Source organism: Rhopilema esculentum, chromosome 7 (assembly GCF_057945365.1).
Source record: "Rhopilema esculentum isolate cy_ngs chromosome 7, ASM5794536v1, whole genome shotgun sequence".
Lineage (NCBI taxonomy): Eukaryota > Metazoa > Cnidaria > Scyphozoa > Rhizostomeae > Rhizostomatidae > Rhopilema > Rhopilema esculentum.
This window is the reverse complement of record NC_142821.1, coordinates 8,586,458-8,609,146: the sequence shown is the minus strand read 5'-3', so window position 1 is coordinate 8,609,146 and position 22,689 is coordinate 8,586,458. Positions and strand designations below refer to the sequence as shown.

The 22,689-nt window shown below is 35.0% G+C and overlaps 2 protein-coding genes across 3 annotated transcripts in view; both read left to right on the top strand.

Annotated features, from left to right (window-relative positions):
• LOC135683827 (oxygen-dependent coproporphyrinogen-III oxidase) overlaps positions 1-6,477 on the top strand; it is an 11,975-nt gene extending 5,498 nt beyond the window's left edge. Inside the window, exons 5-6 of the mRNA XM_065199182.2 lie at positions 440-626; positions 1,268-6,477. Coding sequence (XP_065055254.2) covers positions 440-626; positions 1,268-1,457 — 377 coding nt within the window. The 3' untranslated portion in view covers positions 1,458-6,477. The remainder of the gene's footprint in view (positions 1-439; positions 627-1,267) is intronic.
• On the top strand, positions 6,336-22,689 carry LOC135683828 (14-3-3 protein epsilon). Of its 2 annotated transcripts, none has more exons than XM_065199184.2 (4): positions 6,336-6,477; positions 10,645-10,984; positions 20,644-20,987; positions 21,935-22,689. In XM_065199184.2, exons 1-4 carry the CDS (start codon positions 6,414-6,416, stop codon positions 21,982-21,984), a joined length of 798 nt encoding a protein of 265 aa, XP_065055256.1. In that variant the 5' UTR covers positions 6,336-6,413; the 3' UTR covers positions 21,985-22,689. The 2 variants fall into 2 exon arrangements, with proteins under 2 accessions (XP_065055256.1, XP_065055257.1); XM_065199185.2 differs by lacking the exons at positions 6,336-6,477; positions 10,645-10,984 and adding exons at positions 16,061-16,240; positions 17,767-18,082.

The following is a 22,689-nucleotide window of genomic DNA, read 5'->3' as shown; positions in this document are numbered from 1 at the left end:
CAAGCCTTCTTCTCCATCTTCTTCTTTACTACTGGTTAAGGGAATGTCTAAAACATCTAATCATTATATTCAAGGCTAAATATTATATATATTTATAACAGCCATCTTTTTGTGCATTTAACCAGTACAGCAACTAAACTAAAGTATATTCAACATAATTATGTATTTAGAAAGCAAGGCTGTATTAAAATTTTAGAAAATAAAATGTAATGTAACAATAGATAATAAGAATATTGATAAATGAAACAATTTTGTTTAAGTTGATGATATGAGTGCTATATGCTGATGAGCTTTGAAACAATTTTTAAATCTGTCCAAGGCCACAGATAATAATAATCTGAGCTAGTGTGACCTGCTTGAATTGGATTTGACACAATAATAAAACATTTTGGAGATACTCTAAGGATGTATAATTTTATGTTTTATCATTCTTTTTTAGATGAGTGTCGCGGTGTTGGGGGCATATTTTTTGATGACCTTGATCAACCAGATCTGGAAACTTGCTTTAACTTTTTGTTCACGTGTGCTGATAGCTTCATCCCATCCTATGTTCCTATTGTTGAAAAACACATGAATGATGAGTATTCTGAGAAGGAAAAGGCTTGGCAGCAAATCAGAAGGGGAAGGTAAAGAGTTTCTTTATATTCTGTATACCGTTCAGCTGCTATAAAAACTGCAGAAATTTTTTTCTTCTCAATAAAAACAGATACAAAAAACTCAAGTTGATCATTGTTGAGATGGAGGCAAAAAACATTATGTTATCAAGTTGCCTCTACACCCGACATTACAAATATTCCAAAATTTGCATACTATACTATAAATACACAATGCAGCACAATACAATACAATACAGTACAAACACAGTACAAATACAGTACAATACTGTAGAAAATGCAACTTTGTATAGGTCATCGTGTTTGTTCAGGACTACAGGATTTAGTCTACCAGATATAGCAGACAACGACTAAAGATAATTCATTGAAATCGTTCAGTTTACTTGACGTATTAAACAGTGCATTTCAGTATCAATTAATTTACTTTCTCGTTGTAAGCCTTACTTCCATAAAGAAGTAGATCACATAAATGGTCATCGGGCAGTTGAGTAATATCATTGCCAACTATAGCAGATATTTTATAAAGCAGGTTCATTCTATCAAGTGAATATTGGCAGCAATGCAATGCAGGAAATGATTTGTAGACATACAAACATTCAATAAATTTTATCTTAAAAATATGACAATTGAAATATTTTGTTTTTCTCTTACAGATATGTCGAATTCAACCTTGTTTATGACCGTGGCACAAAATTTGGTTTGTTTACGCCTGGTGCCAGAATCGAAAGTATACTAATGTCATTGCCACTCATTGCCAGATGGGAATACATGCACATTCCAGAGGAAGGCTCTAAAGAACACGAGGTATTAGAAATCCTGAAAGCACCCAAAAATTGGGTCTGACCAATATCACTAACGATTGCTTGGAAGATTATGTTTGCATGCTTGTTTGCAAGTAGTGACGTTTAAGCTTCCGTTTTTTTGCTAATCCGATATCGTTACCGAAACCAAGCTTTATTGATAGAGAGAAAACAAGAGAATGTTTAAGTGATGATTCCACAAGTATCGGTTAACAGAGTTTTTGGATTAAGAATGAGCAGAAATACGTCAGGAGTTTCTTTTCAGATTCTTATATGTCAAGCTGTTATTACGTCTGGGTCATGTTTTTGGCAAATGAAAGTTGCTAAATGAGTAATCCTGAGCACCCTTTCCAGTACAGTAAAAAGCATACCCGAAAATGATCGAGTTGGATGACTTTTAACTTCCAGGATTAGGCATCGTTTGAGAGAAGACTTTCACTTTGTTCGGTTTCACAGCAAGTGCGACCAATGACCGAATTAGCGTCATCTGCTGAAAATGCGTCCCTACCTTATAAACGCCTCGGGATCTAGTACAAAATTTTGATGACGCTCCAGGCGCTTATTTAATTATTTACAGTAGTCTTGTTAATAGCAGGGGGATTTCAGTTCATTAATTATGAAAGGGAAGAGCAGAACCGCTATAAAAGTATTTTTAGATCAATGGATCAGTACTAGCATGCATCACGTCTCCTTATTTACATCTACTATATAAATTTTCATTGAAAAGATTTAGCGGAATTTGTTAAATTTAGACCGAGCCAATGCAGTAAAGCTTTTTAGGATTTTACCATAATTATTTTAACTTTCAAACAGTTAATTCGCTTTGCTGATGAAGTTCGCTGACACGATAAAATCTTTTATTTCTAGTTCGCTGCCACGTTCGAACAAGGTTGCCATTTTACATCATGTCTCTTGAAAAAGTAGTTTGGGGTCTGTTTTCTACGAATGGACCTTATACGTAAGGGAAGGGTGAGGTTAAAAGTTTGCAAAATCTTGGGAAAACAGAGATATAAGAACAGATATTCGCTTCACCATACCATCTAAAAACATCCGTGAAATGTGAATACATTTAAAAGGGGGCTGTCTATGTTTTCGAGAATTTGGAGGGCATAGTCACTAAAAAACATTTATAGATCCCCATCCTAATTTTCTGCAACTGCTTCGCATGTGAGGCAAAGAGGAGAACAGTTAGATCTTTATTTGATTACTCTTTGGCTAAAGCTAAGGCGCTTTTCTTGTTCTTTTTGGAAGCAAATTTTGTGGTAGGTTGCTTGTGACTCGAAAGGTTACAGTGATGGGGCTAAAGAAGCCGCTTTACTACGATAGCCCTAACAAGATTCATCAGTTTGAAGAAGTACTTTTGGCAGACAGAGCGTTGTAAATCATCTACAAGGGCGTGGCCTTAACAAATTTTTACCACTAACTTTCCCCTCTAATGTCTGAGCACGCTGACCACAGCCAAAACAGACAGGCATCTGAAGCATGGGCTGCTACAATCAATATCACTTATTCTGTCTAGAGTCTAACTCCATATATCAACCACTCCTCCTTACCCTGGTCTTAGAATGACATAGATGTTGAAAGAGATTATGCTCAAACATACTCAAATACGCTAATGGACAGCTGTACCTTTAGTCATTTCAAAGATAGCATCTCCATATGAAAATCGTATGTCAAGCTTACGTCGCATTAATGGATAAGTCCTTGTAATTTAGACGTTGAAACTCGTCTTATTTCCATTATCTGTATGGTTTACAATCAATTTGAATAATTTGTCTGTCTAAAATGTTGGTTGCTGGTTAAATAAGAATATTGAGCGTGTTCAAAGTGAGTGGATGGGATGTTTTATTTGTTTTTCGAAAAGATAAGGCTTTGAGAAACTCTTACAGCCTCTTCCTTGGCATAAATGGATTCTATGGCGGCAACCCAACAGTTACCATTGCTTTAAAATTCTGGGAATACCAGGGATGTAATGCTTTGAGAAGAGCCAGTAGAATCTTCCAAAAAATGTCACATATCAAAAGATTAATTTCTTTTGACATAAGTCTTGATGGTATGCAGCTTTACAGTTGACCCCTCCCAAGCTCGACAAATTTGTAAAGAGTTCACAAACTAGAAATCTACCCGATTCCAACTTCCTCTAGGTTTTATACTATACATGCGAAATTCAATGGTTTGATGACACATGCGACTCTTCATTGTTTGCACCAGTCTGGGATCCCTTACCCTGGGTACCACATTCACCCTACACCTCTCACAACATAGAAAAGCTAGGAATGGTTCAGAGAAGAGCAGCAAGGTTTATGAATAACAGCTGATATAGGTTTGCAAGTCCTAGCTTCGCCATAATTAAAAATGACATTGTCTGAAGGCCAAATGGAGAGCCAAAGCGAAAGTAATAAGAGCATATAAATTTTTGATAAGCTAGTTGACATTCCATGTACATGTTGAAACAGAAATTACTCTTTTTGTAACACGGCAATCACAACAATAAATACATTGTCAGCAATAACACAACATTTTTTCTTGGAATATGAATCAAAAATATTTTTTAACCAGATGAGCAACAACATAGTCCTTTTTAAGTTAGTGTCAACAACATAGTCTCTAAGATTATTGAGGTCGTCAAACACTTCTTTGCTGCTGCTCTCTTTCGTATAGTTCTCTTGTATCTCCATTTGCAATATCCTTATCTCCTTGCAATCTGTCATCTGGAATCCACTGATCCATTCATCCTTTTCGCTGTGCTACCTTCCAAAATAGGGCACGATTTTGTTAGCATGCCATTTCTTTCTGCCTCAGCTACAGAAGTTGGAAAGTGCATCAGGTTCACTGTAAATGAGAATTACAACAGAGATTTTCATGCCTGTATTGCGCCTGATTTTGATCTAGGAGCTGTTGCTGATCAATATGATTATATAAGTATTTTTCATCAGATGCACGAACATTAAGGACATGCTTAAACATTTATGCACACCAAGAAAAATGAAAATTGTCAAGAAATAGCTTAAGTTGTCAAACTAAATGAGTTGTTCGATATAGTCCAGAGGCTGAAGCGTGTTGTCACGCGAGCGGAGAGTTTACGATACCAACCTTTTCAAATGTAGTTTTGGGCGTAGATTATGAATTTGATGTTTGAATGTTGAAGTGTTTGAGTGGCGTTTCCGAGAAACAGGGGGTCAAACTTTAAAAATTGGGGGTAATTGGTCCAGTGGCGGCGCAAACTACTGCAGAGTGTGAGGGCAATGGGCATGGCCAGTGAGACCACGCCTTTTTGCCTCGTTTCAATATTTTGTATAAGGTTAATTTTCCTTAGGAAATATGAACTATCCCTACCTAGCGCCTTCAAATCCGTTTTAGAAGAAATATGTAGACCATGTTTTGACAAGAGTGGGGGGGGGGGGTAATTACCCCTCATACTCCACCTTAGCACCGCCACTGATTGGTCTGTCAAGCACTGGTTGCTTGGGGGATTTTAATGTCAGCTAAAACAGATTATTACTTATAATTAGCTCTATATTGGTGAATTTGGTCATTATGAAACCGGTTCCTTTTTTGGGGGGGGGCCTATGAACACTAATTTTAAAGAAAAACCTACTAAATTTGCATTTTTCAAGGAAAATGCAACAAAAAATCATTTTAAATGACTTTGCTTGACTTAAAGAGCTCCAAACGCTTTATGCTGTTTTCCCATAAGAAAGAGAACGAACTAAAATAGATCATTATTCATCATTTTCTTCATCAATGAAAGTCAGTTTTTGACGTCATTTGTCTTCATAATGACCCATCTTCGAGCTACATTCTTTTTTATAAGAACCAGTAAATTTAAGTTCAGGCTGACTATTTTATAAAAACAATTTTATAAGAACACAAGCCTCAAAATTGGCCAAACTTTAAAAACAAATTAAGAACAAACTGAGGCTGAGCTCCTTTAAAACGTAATTTTGAACAACGTTTTATCTCAAAACGAGAATTTTTAGTCATGTGTGGGTGCATTTCAGTGAATATTCAAACTTTTCCGCCAACTAAGGTGTCTCACTCACTTTTTGGCAAATGAGGCTTGAACACCTCCCTCGAGAGAAAAAGCTCTACAAAAAACTGGTTCTTATAAAAAAGCGTGTATAAGTGAAACAATCGTCGCCAAAAGGATACTATACCCTAAGAGCAGATAAACAGAAGATTCAATGAAAGTTGGAGGTGGACAGCAATTTTTGGATGAGTACAACTAAGAAATCGAGAGTTTTTTATTATTTTAATGTGATTTGTTATTTTTGTTTCGCGTGTTAAAATAACAATGTCAGCATTCTTTCACTGCACAAAATTTCGTTCATCGCTGCATGAAATTTTGTTTATCACTGCAAATTAAATTAGTAGACTGAGTAACTTTCTCAACACGACTCTCATCCCATTTTCGTTGCCATGTTAAGAATGTACGCAGAAATAACTCACGTTGTAACAGAACTATGAACATCAATCTACCATCGTAAGGGTGGTACTTTGCTGTCGGAAAAGCATCAGAAAGTTTTCATACTTTCCAAGTACTCCTTGGTTCAAATGCAATGACATTGGAAGCAGAAAATGATTTTTTGAACACTTGAAAAACTCGTTTGATAAAAAGATTTGTATAAAATAGTATATCAATCATTTATTGCTAACTAGGTAGCCATGACAAACTACAAACGAAACATGTACGTTATAGCCAAAGTTGGTTGCTCAACTATATAATAGAGAAGAGAGTAAAGGTACTTTTTGGTGTGATGCTGGATCTCGCAAAAGTTGTCAGAAAATGCGTCATGCCAAAGTTTTAACGCATTTCTTAGTTCCCGCCAAATCTTTATCTTCCATTGACAATAACAAGGAAACGGTCACGTGACTATCTACCTTGCCTCCACCTCCGCTCTGTCTCGCAACAAGCGCTTGGTTTTAGCAGTAGTGCTTCGCTCTCCAATTTGTAAAATTATCTTCGCATCGGAGATAAGCTACCTGTTCACTTCTAGAAATGGCTGATAGAGAAGACAAGGTATTCTGTGCAAAGCTTGCAGAACAAGCAGAGAGATATGATGGTAAGATATCCATTTTCTAACTGTTGAAAGGATGTCTCAGGAAGGGATAGGCCAGAATTTGACCCATCTTGAGGATCATGTTCTCTTCTTTTTGACTTGGAATCTTACGATTTGACGAAATTACCTCAGCCGATTCGATGGCATCTTTTGTTTTTCTTCATGGAAACATATAAAATGCGACAAGGCTTTCTTTGCAATCATTTTACGATTCAGTTAGCAATGGTGTTGTTTTCTTACAATTGAACTAGCGGTTTTCATCCTCCTTCCTGGAGGTATGACGTTCCAGAGTTCAGGGGCATTTTGTGCCATTTATTGCTCTCGTGGATAATGTACCCTGCAAGTGAAATATTCACAACAGTTCTAGAAATTTCTTTTAAAATGTTCCGCTATCAGCAAAGTTTCCTGTAGTTTTAACAGAGAAAACAGAAAATGCCGAAAGAAGTCCTATAATTTGTCGAAGACGAAACTGGACAGATTATCAGTTTGTTTTTTGAACAGGAAGACAATAATTCATTCTTAAGCTCGCATTCATTACCTAAGAATTGTTATTTTACTTTCACGTCGAAATTTATTTTTATAATCAATGATCGCAAATTTTGAAAAGATTATACCAAGATCATCCTAAACCTCATCTACCATTTATCTGCTTCGTACACAAAGGACGGTATCTCACCATCCGATGCCATCTGTTCTCAAAAGAGACCAATAACAGATAGTTGATGAGCACTTATCATCTGCCTTTCTCATTTATCCGTTTCAGATAAAAAGTAAGCCTAAGTTTATTTTCATTTCAGCATTTTCTATCAGATCTTGCCCTCCGCGTGTCTAATGGACTTTAACCTAAACATTAAATGAATTCTGACAGATTATCTTACAGTCATAAAATGATTATTCACGTTTGAAGAAAATGTTTTATCCAAAGACCTGCTCATGCATCTTGACACACATTTTTTATTGAATTGGATATTTGGAACTGTGATATTTTGATGTGCTCCTATGTGTGATTACACTCAATTTCCTTGAAGAAAAAGTTTAATCCACTACATTACTGATTAGTTTAAATGCTAAAAATTACCTGTTCAGGATCCTTGGATATACAGAGAAAAATGGGAGTTCTTCTTTATAGAAACCACAAATGGAATTTTCTGTAAAATGTTTTAGGCAGATGAAAAATTAGTAAAAAGTAAAATGTGTCAAACCTCTACCCCATTGTCAAGAAATATACCAATCCACACAGTATAATTTCAAAAATGTGTGCCACATGCAATCATTGTTTTGCTGATCGTATGTTGTATAAACAAGATTTCATTAATATCTTGTTTTGTTGATCGTATGTTGTATAAACAAGATTTCATTAATAAGGATATGACTGTAAATTTGAAAATTACTGTCATAAAGTGCTTGATGTATAATATAGACAGACCTTTCGTCTATAGAACAGATTCATGATGATTGCACAGTCTTTGTCATAAGAAAATCACTATGCATGTGGAAAACAACACACATTATTTCTTTCATGCGTTTGGTTCACAGTCTTAAATATCTGGCTATTTCAGACCCCATTTACTAAGCCCCTTTCAAAAATGGAACTGTGACAGTACAATATTTGTTTGCTTTCATAGCAGGGTCAAAAACTATTCCAGGAAGCAGAGCAAAATTTTCTTGTTTCCAGAGTGCTAGCATGAATGAAAGGGGGAACTGCAATGGTATAATCATGGTTCCAAACTTGCACAGACCAGTGTAAACAGGGTATCAATTTCAGGAGCGTCATGGCCAATTAATTCTAGAGGGGGCGAGAAAGAAAAATTTTCGGACAAGATTTCTTTGATTAATCTTAATCAAATAGAAGCTTTTCATGTAAGTATGATGGGGGGGGGGGGGGGGGGAGCAGAAAAATTCAAAACTTTCGCCTTTGCTGGAAAGATATTTTAAATGCACTTTTATCTTGCTATTCCTTGATCACAAACCTATAGTTAGGGATATGGACAAGGTAGAAAAGGTTTCTACCCAAGGCAGCACCATGGTAACTGCCCGGTGGGGATATTTTTCAAAATCTTAATGCTCCAAGCTTGCCAGGAATTCCATTCTTTGGAGCAAATTTTAATAAAAAAAGTCTTATTCTTAAAATGAATATCAGAGATGGTATTGATCGACTTCCTTGTTCTCGTTTTAAAATGTTTAACCTTATGCAACATAACTGCATAAATTTTCAAATGTTGGACAAAATTTTCAAATCTAATAAAATGCACAAAACTGGTGTTCTTTAAAATTAAGTAAAGATACAATTTATGACCAATGTTCACCGCTTTCCACAACCAATATTGACATATTGGCCCTTGAAGATTCGGATTTAAACTGACAAAATCAGAGCAATAAATAACTACATGGTAGTTATTTAGAAATTTCTAATGGTAGAAGTCTCTAGAAATAATTTTTTTGTGGAAATCTAGTATTTAATTTCAAATGTGAATTGCCCCTTGACAATACAAGAAGTACTTTGTTCTAAGTAATTTATATCGCTGAAGGGTTCATTACACTTCTCCTGTTTACCCACAGCTCAAATTTGGGAATTTTCCCACATAACAATGATTTTTCTGAAGATCCCTCAAATTTTGAAAACTGGGGGTGTGTGGTAAATCGCTTGCATTATAGATTCAAAATTTCTTTCAATATGTATATTCATATAAACAATATTCAATTTTCCTAATTAAAGATTTAATTGTTTTCACTATTGTAAATTTGTTGAACCATTAAGTTATTTTCAATTCATTTACCTATCCTTTTTAGGCTTCTCATTGAGTAATTATACCATGTAAATCAAAATTTACATTTCTATAACAAAGTTTTGTTTAAGAGGTTTTGCAACTTGACATTACAGATCTCTTTGTTATGTTTAAGAAAAATTGACTGTTGTAATTTACACCATTTTCCACCCAATCACTTTCATATTTAATCATCATACCATTGCAGTGCTTCCATTGATTTCATACAAAATACAACTATTCAAATATGCCATCTGTGCTATTTTTTCTATCTTTATTTTTTGGCAGTGCTTGCTCTTTTTCTCTTGCCCTGATATCAGGTATCATGTCCTCATATCAATTATCACATCCTGGTATCTGTGTGATTCAGGTATCATATCCAAACTTTTTATTTTTGGAAACATGTTATTTCAATTTATATAATCAGTTTGAGAAGTGAAGATGGTAAAAAAACAACATAAAACTCGTAAACAATTGAACTTATAGCTGTGCTGTTTATAACTCTGATTTTTTGTTTTGTGCATTTTAAAGAGATATGCTTTATCAATAGACGAAATTACATTGAAAGCATAAAGTTAATGAACATTAGAATCATTTCTAAAATTTCAGACATCTATGCTTTGTTTGAAATAAGCTTTATTTTGAAGCAAAGTGTGTTTATTATCCTTTGTGATGCATAAACAAAGATTGAAGATAGTGTCATGCTAAAAAGTGGACCATTCTTAAAAATTATCAGGACTTATAGTTTAAAAATTATCAGGAAGAAATTTGCAAGATCAAATTCAGTTGATCATATTGGTGCTAACAGAAAAATCTATAATTTACTTTGGAATATATAATAGTTAGAACAATAAACTGATGCATGATAGAAAGCAAAAAAGACAAGTTAGGAAATCTTAACAAGCATCATTCATGAAAAAATGATTTTTCACAGACATAAAAAATATTTGAATCTCTGAAAATGTTAAATCTATGCTCTACTTGCTTCTTCGCTCTTTTTCTTTTTAATCCTTCAACCATCAAAGGCTTTACCACTTTTAACCTTTTCTTTATTTCATTTTTAACCCCAAATATCGGGCCAGATGATTTGTAAAGTAAGTTGATTTTTAAGTGTGAAAAGAAATAATAGCAAACAAGCATTTCTGTTTTCTTGCTATCATGCAAGGCTCTAATAGTGCAATGCAGAACCTATAAAAACTTCTTAGGCTTCTTAGGAACAGCACATGCTTTGTCAGATGCCTTGGTATAGTTGTCAGATACCTGTGTATTTCATGCTCAATGATCATTTTGTATTTTAATCAACTTTGTATTTAAGCCAACCCTGTATTTCCACTACTCAATACCACTGAAATGTTTGAGTAGCTTTATTATATATCCACATACTTTAATTATACTTTATTAACAGAAATGGTGCAAGCAATGGAAGAAGTTGCCCGATCAGATACTGACCTTGGTATTGAGGAGAGAAACTTACTGTCAGTTGCATTCAAAAATGTTATTGGGGCTAGAAGGGCATCATGGCGAATTGTGTCAAGTTTAGAGCAAAAGGAAGAGGAAAAGAAAGCTAACAAAGATGAAGCAAAACTTGAGATGATGAGGAGCTACCGGAAGGAAATTGAAGCAGAATTGCAAAAAATTTGTAAAAGTATTTTAACATTGCTTGATGATCATTTAATCCCAAATGCAGAGAAAATGAAGTCCAACGATCTTCCAGAATTTGAGTCACAAGTCTTCTACCGTAAAATGTAAGTACAGTTGTGATTTTTATCTTCAATTTTTTCAAATGCATAAACAGGGCTTCCAGTGGGGGTGCGCAATTGCGCGCAGGTACGCTCCTGATGTTTCCTTTCAGGCGATTAGTAGCGCATCCAGTGATAAAATATTTCTCTTGAAGAGAGCGATTACCAGATGCTGATAGGCCAATCCACTTGAGGAACTCTTTTTGGAAACAGAAGATTGACATCAAATCCTTGTTTCCATTACTCTGTTTTCCCAAGTCTCTGTTTTCTGATCATTCCATTTTAGTATTTTCTTCAGCCATTCCTATTGCTCCAGTCCACAACGTTTTGGTCAAAACAAAAACTGAGGTTGTTCTATTGATATGTTTGTGTCCTTTTTAATATCCTTTGTTCATACTTGTCTTGAAACAGAAGATGAAACAAATTCAATTTAAAATGACTCTGTTTTGGATTTTCTTATTAGAACAATTCATTTTAAAATGCTTTTTTCCTCCACTGACTTCCTTCCTTTTCGCCGTTCCTTTTGAAATGATTCGTTTTCAAATGACTCTGTTTCGATTGATAACTTTGAACATCATTATCAAATGTCTCTGTTTTGAGTGTATCATTGGAAACATCCAGCTCAGTTTTGTACCAAAAATGTAATGGGAACAAGCGGTGATTTCTAATGGACTAACACAATATAATTTGCTCTTTCTTATTTGTTGGTCAAACAGGGTCTGCCTTTTTGTTTTTATTTGCTAAAGCTATTTTTATCTGTTTTTTCTTTAACTTTGCTGAACATAATTGAAACTTTGCCACGTTTCCAAAGTCATTGAAACCTCTCTATGTTGATAATTTAATCATTTGTGGGAATTGCTCTCTTTGGAATAAAGATGAATGGACAGATATCACGAAGAGTGCTTGGGATAAATGCCTTAAATGAAAATTAGGAATGAAAATAAATGATCAAAAAGGCTTCCAAACTTTTGTCAGAGTCAGACTATGATGATAAAATCTAGAAACTTGAAGGAAATATGAACATAACTATACAATATATCATTTAGTTTGTTTTAAATGTTTTGTCAAGTTTAGTATTTCAATAGCAAAAACGTTTCTGTGTTATCAATTAAATTTGATTCATGTGCCCCACTTCTATCACATGAGTTTTGGCTGCACATGTTAACTTCTGAACTTGAAAACCCTACATAAACATGAATACATAAACCAGATAGGTCTATATCACATAGCTTTCCTCAAGGTTAGTTCCCAAATGTTTATAATTCCTATAAATGACACCATATGTAAGGCATATCATTTGTTAGTGATGTTTTATGCAATATTACCATAATTATCTTAACATCTATGCCAACAGAAGTACATGAAAGAAAGGTATGTACAGGGCCTATCTCTAATTCCTGTCAAACATGCATGTCAACGAACGACCTTGACCCTAATTGTGGGAAGTCTTATACTTTCAAGTGCCCTGGTTGTTACTTTAACTGGCCTGACTTGCCTGGCAACCAGAAACAAAATAATGATCTTCAAACCATACTCTCTAATTTTCTTTCATCAAAGATCAATTTTCTTTTTCTTATCTGAAAATAAATCAATTTGCTGCCATCTTGTCATTCTCTTTTCACCCAACTGTGACTGGACTATTTTGAAACATGGGATGTCGGAAAATTGGATAATTTTGTGATTAATCTTGCCAACAGTGACCTGTGAGAATATCCTTCCAGTGTGAAATCCATGTAGCTTCACCAGATATGTCATGCCTGGACTTACCTGACTTGTCTTATGAATATGTCATGCCAACAGTTTCCCTTTTGTATTTCCTTTGTTTATTAGCGTATATCAAGCATAAGGTATACATAGATTCCCCTCTGGATAACTTTTTACGGATTCATTTCACTTAAAAATTTATAGGTTTTTTATCAATACCTCGAGTTTTCTAAATTTCAAGGAGTTTTTATGATTTTTTAGAAGGACCTTACAATCCCCTTTTAAATCGAATATTCAACTTACAAACTTATCAAACACTGATTGTGAATTTGTTCATAAATATTTTGTGTAGTTTTTGAATTAAAAGTGTCTTCATCTTGACAATCGAATTGAACTGAGAGAAATTTCCAGTTTGGCAACACTGCTTTGTAATTTAATAATTTTTTTTATAGCATTATATTTTTTATGACAGTATATTTTAGTTGACCAAAGCTTTCTACCTGGACCTTGGAAATTTGTATGTCAGCAATTTGCAAGATACACATGGCAAAATCTAGTAGTTGTATGCATTCTACTGTGAATGTAAATGTGAAGCTCTTAGTTGTTTTGCAATTCTGGATATATTAAGCAAAACTTCTTATCCGTTCACGCCAAACTATTTATGGAAGTATCTGCAAGGCCTATTCAATTCAATTCAGGTTACAAAGTAATGCTCAACTGGTCACAGTTGTACCTGAAATAATGAAATCAAATATAGAGCCTGGCTGCGAAGTGCTTATCCTTCCCAGCAGTTAATGGCTTCTCTCTCTCTCTCTCTCTCTCTCTCTCTCTCTCTCTCTCTCTCTCTCTCTCTCTCTCTCTCTCTCTCTCTCTCTCTCTCTCTCTCTCTCTCTCTCTCTCTCTCTCTCTCTCTCTCTTTTGATCAATTTACCTTGCTTTCCTCCATATTATGACTGGCCATCATTTTGACTAGCGACTAAGCTTGCCCTGATCTATCTCTAAACACTAATCTAATCTACATCTCTTATCTACACATTCCCAGTAAAAAGTATCTTTTAATACCAATATAGACACTAATGCTGCAAGGAAACACTGTGATGTTTATTGTATGAGGAAAAGGAGTTCATAGATCTATATGAGTTTTGACTGTGAAATGCTACTGGAGCTATAAAATAACACCCCAGTTGGTTTTTTTAGTTAAATGTATTATAATGTTGCAAGATTAAAATTGCCAAAAATGAATGTTGCAAATACTTACAGTATGAAAAATAAGTATGAGGGCTAAAATTTACATGCTAAATTCTAATCCAAGGTCAAAAATTTCATTTGAAGAATTTTAAATGTCTGTTAATTGAAGTTGTGTATAGGTAGACTTATTAGGTGATGGCACCACAAAAGTCTTTTTTGAAATTTTTGAATTTTGATCTCATAACCTGAAAGAGCATAATGAAAGGTCTCTTAAAATGCACAATCAATTAAATGTGTCACAGATAGACTGAGATATGGCCACACAAGCACAGGTTCCTCCCCATCAAACCTCTGTAATTTTGCCTCTGTTCATAACTTTATGAACAGTGCCAAATCTCAGTGATCCATTGACAAATTTCCAATCTTATATTGGCTATATCTCGCCTGGTTTGTAAGATATTGTCCTGATAGTGCATTTTTAGAAGTATTTTATAGAGTTATTTTATGTTAGTGGTCAAAATTCAGAAATATAAAAAAAAGTTTTTTGTGATATTATCCTTAATAATTTCACTATTTGTAGTGAAATGAAACTGACAAAAAGATTTAATCATTAATTATCCTCATCACCGACCATCATCCATCATTATCCTAGTTACCATTGTATTTCTTGACTGTGATTCTAATGATTAAAAATAGATGAGTTGTTTTAACAGAATATGCAATGACCTATCAGCAATTCATATCTTTAAAGCTGCCAGTAGCTTAGAGAAACGAAGCACAAAGAAGAGTATATTGCAGTTTTACAATATTCCTTATTCATCCCATTTCTTTTGGTCAGCCACAGATGTAGTGTATTGCATTTTAAGGTCAAGATAAAGCAGTTCAGATCCTCCTGGGCTTTATTCTGTGGATATTTCTACCACAAAATTACAAATCATCCAAGGCAATTCTATGGCTGTTACGCAACTAGCTTCCTATTGAAGCTTATTACAACAGCAAGTGATTCAAGTTTTAATTCTGCAACACAAGTTAGAAAGCAGAGTGTATAATTGTGTTGCAATTTTTCTTTACAGTTTGCTGTAATAGCTTTCTGATTTTGTCCTCAATTAGTTATTTGAGAACATTAGAGTTGCCTTGTTTTTATGTTTGAGGATTTATTGATGATTTTTATCTCATTGGGAGAAGGCAGATGATTTTCTGTATTGAGATAAGCAGGCTTAAAAGTTATAAATGTGCTGAGAGCTGGGAGCAAAGGTATACTGTAGAATAATTTAAATCGGGTATCCATCCAATTTGACAATTTAGCAAAGTTACATAAACTTGTAATCTTATTTTTAATATCATGGTCACTTTTAATTTGATATTTTGTTGCTTGAACTACAAAGATTTATTAAAATGGTCTATTTAAAAAACGTTTACTGTTGTTATCTGTTTTCTAAAGCCATGAACAGTATTTTCTTTAAAACAGGGGTGTTTCTTGTCTCCAAATAAATTGGGCACCTTGATTTGATCTTAAAAAGTAGCTCCCTCTAGAAGTTGCTTATTTCTGGACAGTGGTTTATTGTTTCTACAACTCCCTTGTCTATTTCATCCTCCCATTGCTTTCCTTACACTGCATAGATTGTAGAAGCAAGATTTCATGATAAATAAAATGACTGGAAAAAATATTTTAGCCAGACAAAGTTACAGATTTACCACAGCATACTTTGTTGTCAACTTGCTTGAAAAGTTTTTGGAATTTTGTGGTACGTCTTGTTAAAGTGATTCCTGCCCTAATTTTATATTGTCCCTCACTTATTTAATAGCATGTACTTTTGAAATGCAAGTCATCCCTTTCGCTGTGTTTTCAGAGTGGACTGTTCTAAAGCACGAAGACGTGGCCTTATATGTTAGGTCGGCTAAAAATTTGCTCTAGTTTTTTTCTGAAAGACTTTTTTCATTCTCGATGGGTCCATTTTCAAGTGAAGAGCTGCGATACTATTAGCAAATTCATGTGTATATGACATGTTATAATAACTCGCAGTCTTTAAGTTATCAATCGTTTTCAAAGGCATACAAGTCTATTTCATACCTTATATGAATAAAAACATGATGATATGGACAAGAAATGGGAAATGGCAGGCGTCTTCTCCAATTTTTATGCTTTTCTGGGAATTGACTTCACGGGGGGGCTGAAAAAAGACGCGCCATCGCAGTAACTTCCAACAGACACCCGTGCCGCACCCTGCAGTGAATGTGATACCCGTTGCTAGGCCATATAACAAGGGAAGCAGACAGGATTTCGCAAGATCGATTTTAGTCTTAAAATGGAGGACAGGCAAGAAGCAATTTATCTTGCAAAATTAGCAGAACAAGCAGAGCGTTACGATGGTGAGTTCTTTCAAATCGTTATTTTAATTTAGTAACAATTAACGACGGCTCACCTGCCTAGGCCGTTTACACAGTAATGCCACAATATCTTCGAACGGGTCACTTTTTTCATTCATTGTTTGAGGCTTTCAGCGTGTTAATGGCCAGTTGCAGCCAGTTTAAATATCAGTGCTTTTTATGCGTGCTGACTTTGCTTAGTGAATTCATGCTTATTAGCAAGTGGCATTTTTTATTAACTTCATGAATTTATCTAAAAAGAGTATTTCCAAGTGTGTTAGTGGAAGCTTCACTTAGTATGGCGTGCTTCTATTTAAGATGAGATTTTATCGAATCAGATTCCATCAATTCTGCTACATAGACCATTTTTGGCATGGTACGGAGTGCATCCGACATGGGTCGATTTTTTCCACATAAGAGTTTCCTTTGTTTGGCAAATGTGGCAGGCAATTACTCCTGTAGTCAATGAATGAATGAATGTGTATCAAATAACTTAACGAAGAAAAGTTTCCTGCAACTTTCCCACATTATGTAATAGCTTTTGTTCTCAATGCCTTACCAAGTTAACACGACTACAGTGTATAAATGTCACGTGGTGATTCAAACATTTTGTTCAATTTAGTTGTTATTGCACTTCGAAATAAATCATTGGTTGTTTCAAGTAGGCATTGGTAATTATAAAGCAGCATTTGAAATTAGTTAATGCTAAAAACGAAAAGAGGCTTTATTTTTTTTATAAAATCACATGTTGATGATGAATATTTTGTCTCTATCAATGATTTAACAGTCAATCAATATCTTGATTGTCTGTGAATTGGGGATTTCAGTGCAAAACTTTAGAAAATTTGACTGCAGATAAGAATAAAGTTTCATTTACTGTAAACATCTGCCACAAATGATTAGTTTTGTTATAAATGGTCTTTGGAGGGCTCAATAATGAATAATAGAAGTACCTTGGTGCAGTTTGTGAAAGTAAGCTGACCACATCAAGTCTTAAGAGGATTATTAAGTTGCAAGAGGCATCTAAGCTTGGTTAAGTTTTGTTTCCAGACGAGCATGTGTTTGCTAAGAGTTGAATACATTGTTTAAAATTATGTCAGCAACACCTTATCCCAAGTTTATTTTGTATAACACAAGGTTAAGGGGATATTTAGATCAAACTTGGTATCTTTTTTATTCTTCATGCCAGAATAATTAACCATATGATCTTTCTCCTTGCCAGTCAAGTTTAAGATCTTTGAAGATCATTTTACTAACAGTTCATTTACACTTAAAGATATAAGTCACATCACTAAAAATACAGCGCCAGAATATTACACCTCCCAACTTTTTCTCAACAAGTTTATGCAAAAAATATATATTGATCAGGTAAAGAACTGAGGGGTTATGTCATTTTGCTAATATAATAATATATTTTATTTTTTCAATAGATCACTTTGATTTGATAACTTATTCCTGTCTCGTTAAATTAACATTTACTTCAGAATTTCGGGCCAAAATTAAGCCCTGTTTTTTCTGTTAACTTTCAGAAATGGTAGATGCAATGAAGAAAGTTGCTGGCATGAAAGAAAATCTGTCATTTGAAGAACGTAACCTCTTATCTGTTGCATATAAGAATGTTATAGGTGCTAGAAGAGCATCCTGGAGAATTATTTCAGGAATAGAGCAAAAGGAGGAGAAAAATCCTGAAAAGTTGCAGATGATAAAAGCATACAGGGAAGCAGTAGAAAAAGAAATAGCTGATATTTGCAATGATATCCTCAATGTTATAGATAATTTTTTGTTAAAACATCTTGATGAAAGTGCAAGTGATGCAGATGAAGCAAAGGTGTTTTACTTGAAAATGTAAGAATGTATACAAGCTTTTATGGGCCTGGGAAAGGGATTTCCCCTGGTGCCAGTTCCAAAAGTAAACAGCTTGTATTCTGGACTGACTTCTTGTATAATAACCATATAAGAATTTTCATCCAGACCCACTCAGTTTTGTCTTTTATAGCCATCTAAGGACAGTGACATTTGAACATATTTTTTTTAAAAACATCATTTGAGAAAATATGCAGATCTTTTCATCAAAATTTTCAAAATGTGTGCTTGATCATCAAGTGTATATATTGGATTTTTTTATAAAAGCCATAAAAATTATTGGAATCATCAGAAGTTCCAATTATTAGATTTTAACTTCTGCCTACCATATACACGGAAAATGGTATGCAAAAATTTGACTTGTCAAGAAATGGACTGAGAAAGCTTTTAGCCTGATTGCATGGGAATGGCTGACCCTGTCAAGAAGGTTGGCTTTTTTAATAAGAGATCTGGGCAAAATGGACCATCTCAAATAGGAGGGCCAGCCTTTCCAATGTCATCAGGCCCTTAAAACCGATAACTTCCAAATAATCTCAGATGGAAGGTCAGGTCCTCGCCTGAATTAAGCCCCTTTGACTGTATTGCATTTTACATTGAGAATATGTGAAAAATCAGAGGCAGGCAATTAACTGTTACCAGGGGCTACGTTAGAGATGTGAACTATTCTAAAGGGCTGCGCCAATGATAACTTTCTTACATGCAATTATTCATTTTCACCAAATGCAAAGAGCAATGAATTATGCTATATTCTAACTGCTACTAGTTACCAGGAAGATATTAGTATTGCGCATATGTTTATACAAATATATGAAATTGTGGTGTAGATCAAGTGGGAAAATGCTTTTCAAAAGCTCGTGTACTGATTGATGACACCCTCGCGCGGCCAAGACCAGAAATGGTCCGCAGGGCATAAGACGCCCAGGTTTGTGTTACATTGATACAAAATAATTGCGTAATGGTGTTAATATCAATTCTACAAAAGAGCCGTTCTTGGTGTAATGACCACGAGGAATGATTTGACAGTTCTATTGGGTATCGCACCTTACGATAGGGCAAACACATAGGAATTTTCCCTCGTTTATGATCTCATCCTGCCCAAGAAAATAGCACCCGCCATATAGATATTTTTTAATCATTTGTCCCTTTATACAATGATTTGTGTGTTCTAGAATTTTCCCTTCTATTTGTGCCAGTAGAGTTGATATTGAGAATAAGTTTCAGTGTTGCCTTCAATCCACCTTGTATCGTAAGTGACGATTATTCTTATCTTAATACAAGCTTGTGTGTACCGACGATTACTTCACTAGGGGGTGGAATAACTAAAGGTTCAGGATGAGGCGCTCAGGAAGGTACCCCATTTAATTTTGATTCTGTGACAAGCATGCTTGGCATTAGCGGTATAGTAACTTTGAAGATTTTGTGCAAAGTAATTAAAAATTCAACTCCTGAGAAAAAAATTCCAGAAAATTTAGACCAATGTTCTGAAAATATGTGGAGGACATGCAAGAAACGTTTCGCACACCTATCCTTGTTTATGGACACTGCTACACCGAATCTTTGATCACTTTCCGAGCTTTAAATCTGATGTAACTAGCTTTTTGCATACAAAGACGAAACTCGTATGTTCATTTTACTCTCTCTATAAACAGTGCTTAAATTTTTAATGACGGCAAGTGATTTCGCATTATCAGTGAACTCTATTTTCTTCTGTTTTTTATTGTTAAATCTGCAAAATGCTGCGCTCTACAAAAATTCCGGTTTTGTGAAAGGACACCCCCAGTGCTTTCCGTCCGGGATATCAGTATACCTTGCTGTCATGCGTGAAATACTTTTTATGATATTAAGGCTTTTATTTCATTTTTGGACATTGGTTTATTTAGGGACAGTGGGAACTGACAGAATTCAATGCACTTCATTACAATCACAATATTTTCTCCTTTTTATCGTCATCATCATCATCATCATTATGTTGTAACATCGTAAAAAACCAACTCGGGTGTTAAAATTTTAATGGCTCTTTTTATTTGTCTGTGTTCGTCGATCATGGACTGCTTTTTGTTTAACTGCTTTTTGTTTTCCTTGACGAGTTAATTTTTTTATCAAAATCATTTATATTTAATTTCAGCAAGCATTCCTCTTAATTATTGAAATTTGCCTTTTTTCAATAATGCTTTGTCGATAGGAGTGATTATTTTGTTAGGCTTTTGGACAGGAGTGGCCATGTCAATATTGCCAGTTAACTTTTGTCGCATTTGATATTTTTAATTGAGCGTCTTAGGTTCTTGCTTCAGTTACCTCCACCAGTTGACCGTTTACACCTTATAATCCAAGGAGAGTGGCCTCCATTTTTCTACATTTATTCACAACAACTCTATCCTCATTTAAAATGTCTTGTTTAAAAAGTATCCGCCTGTTTCGAAAAATCCCCTTTAAGCGGTTTTTGGACCCATATCTCTAGGAGCTCTATTTTTGTTCCTCGTCTTTTCGGTTTCCTTCTAAGAATAATACTTTTCCGTGTAGCTTACAAATTTCTCTTTTTGCAGGAAGGGAGACTACCACAGATACCAGGCCGAATTTGCTAGCGGGGATGAGAGGAAACAAGCTGCGGAGAAGTCGTTAGTTGCTTACAAATCAGCCAATCAGACTGCAAACGACAAACTGAACCCAACGCATCCAATTCGTCTTGGTTTGGCTCTAAACTTTTCCGTATTCTACTATGAAATCCTGGTGTCACCAGACAGGGCTTGCCGTCTTGCGAAAACTGCTTTTGACGAGGCCATTGCAGAACTTGACACGCTAAGTGAAGACAGTTATAAGGACAGCACACTTATAATGCAACTGCTTAGGGATAACCTCACTCTTTGGACATCTGATGTCGAGGCTGAAGGTATGTTATTCATAATCCACTTTTTTAATAAACTGCTTAACCTTTCTTAACCCAACATGCGCTTGAAAGTGATCAATATTCCCTCTTCACATGTAACAACTGTCTATTTGGTCGGTTCTTGACTACGACGTGCAAGTAGCCGAAGCCAAATTTGGTACCGGCTGTTACCCTTAAATGTCACGCACTGGTTCAAAAAAAATTCTGAAATAATTGAATTTTACGATTGGCTACGATTGTATAGATGTTACGACATATAAATTTTGAACTCCTTCTCATTTATAATAATCTAGTAGAAACATATTTGGGTATTTAAAAACTATCATCGCTCCCCAATAGTACAGAACCCAATCTGAAGAACGAATCACGTGTTTATAATGCCTACATTGAACCTAGGATTTGGTTCTAGTGTTTCAACAATATTCGCGGCAATATGGCTGCTTTAATCTCAAGACTGCTTTTTCCTCCATGGAGTGTTCGAAGTTCATTTTTTTAAACAGAGTGACAGTTGACCTTCTCGTTCGTTTTTTTTTCGCCTGACGTCTCTGGCCTAAAAACTTTTGCTGCTAAAGCGACATGGCAAGTTATTAGGTAAAGTGTGGACCACAACTCATGTTAGTGCGAAGTACGTAGTCTGCAGAAGGGCGATTCTAACATACCTCGCAGAAGGGGCATGTTGACGCTAAGACTTTTTATGTAGATGGTAGTAGTTGGTGGAAGTCCAAACCCTGCCGAAAATCTGACTGGGCACTGGAAGGGTTTCTTGTCACGTGAAAAATACTAGAAATTCGATTGATCCATATCACAGCTGGTCATTCAAATGGCTATCATTGATAAATGGGCTCGTTTCCCAATATAATATTAACTCAAGTATCTCGCAGTGTTTCTGGGAATTTGTATAGGTAAAAATGTTGCACTTTAGAACTGATCTTACACTTGTTGAATTTCAGAGGGGAAAGGTGACACCGTCATACAGGATATGGAGGACCAAGACGCGTGATGACCTGGCATTTCCAAAGAGAGTTGATAGTTATAAAAGACCTGCATGGATTAATGTTCAATACAGATTGGACGTTCACGGACAGACTTTGAACTGTAATTTATTTTGGCTGTGATTTGATTCTCGTTGCTGTATCTATGGTTTAGCACTGCAGTATTGTATAGTGAAAGGCCTTCAAATTAACGATATAGCTTATTTTGTTTTTTGGTTACAACATTCTGGGGCAGCTTCAGCGATAGTGGACTTTTGAAGAGGGAAGGCTATTCATTCAATGGATAGCCAAGTGACAGAAAACTACTGCAAAAAAATGATTCCTTTGAATGAAGGTTACTTTCAGATTTAGCTTTCAGATTTTTTTAAAATTTGTCCCAAGTCATTCATATTTTGCCTCAAGTTCTTATCAAACTTTTCCTCGACTGTCCGCATTTAAATGAAATTGCTTAATATCTGCAAATTTGGACTAGACAAGTCACAATTTTAGTTACTGATGTAAGAGATTCGGGTGCTAATAGATATATAACAATAAACTTCTTATGTAGTGGGATTGTTTCATGATGGCATTAGCTGGAATAAGCGTTGGCATATTTGTTACCTAAGCCTTAACCGTTCGTTAGCATGATCTGCCTGTATTGTTCCATAACTTTATCGATTTTCCTTGTCACCTAGCTTTTATTATATTTTAACGCTAAAAGAAATGGATTTGCA

Excerpts from the sequence above, each read along its gene's own strand:
- LOC135683828 (XM_065199184.2), top strand. The coding sequence starts at position 6,414 with ATGGCTGATAGAGAAGACAAGGTATTCTGTGCAAAGCTTGCAGAACAA. Across the intron at positions 6,478-10,644 it reads ACAAGCAGAGAGATATGATG|AAATGGTGCAAGCAATGGAA; the intron begins GTAAGATATCCA and ends CTTTATTAACAG. Across the intron at positions 10,985-20,643 it reads CAAGTCTTCTACCGTAAAAT|GAAGGGAGACTACCACAGAT; the intron begins GTAAGTACAGTT and ends CTCTTTTTGCAG.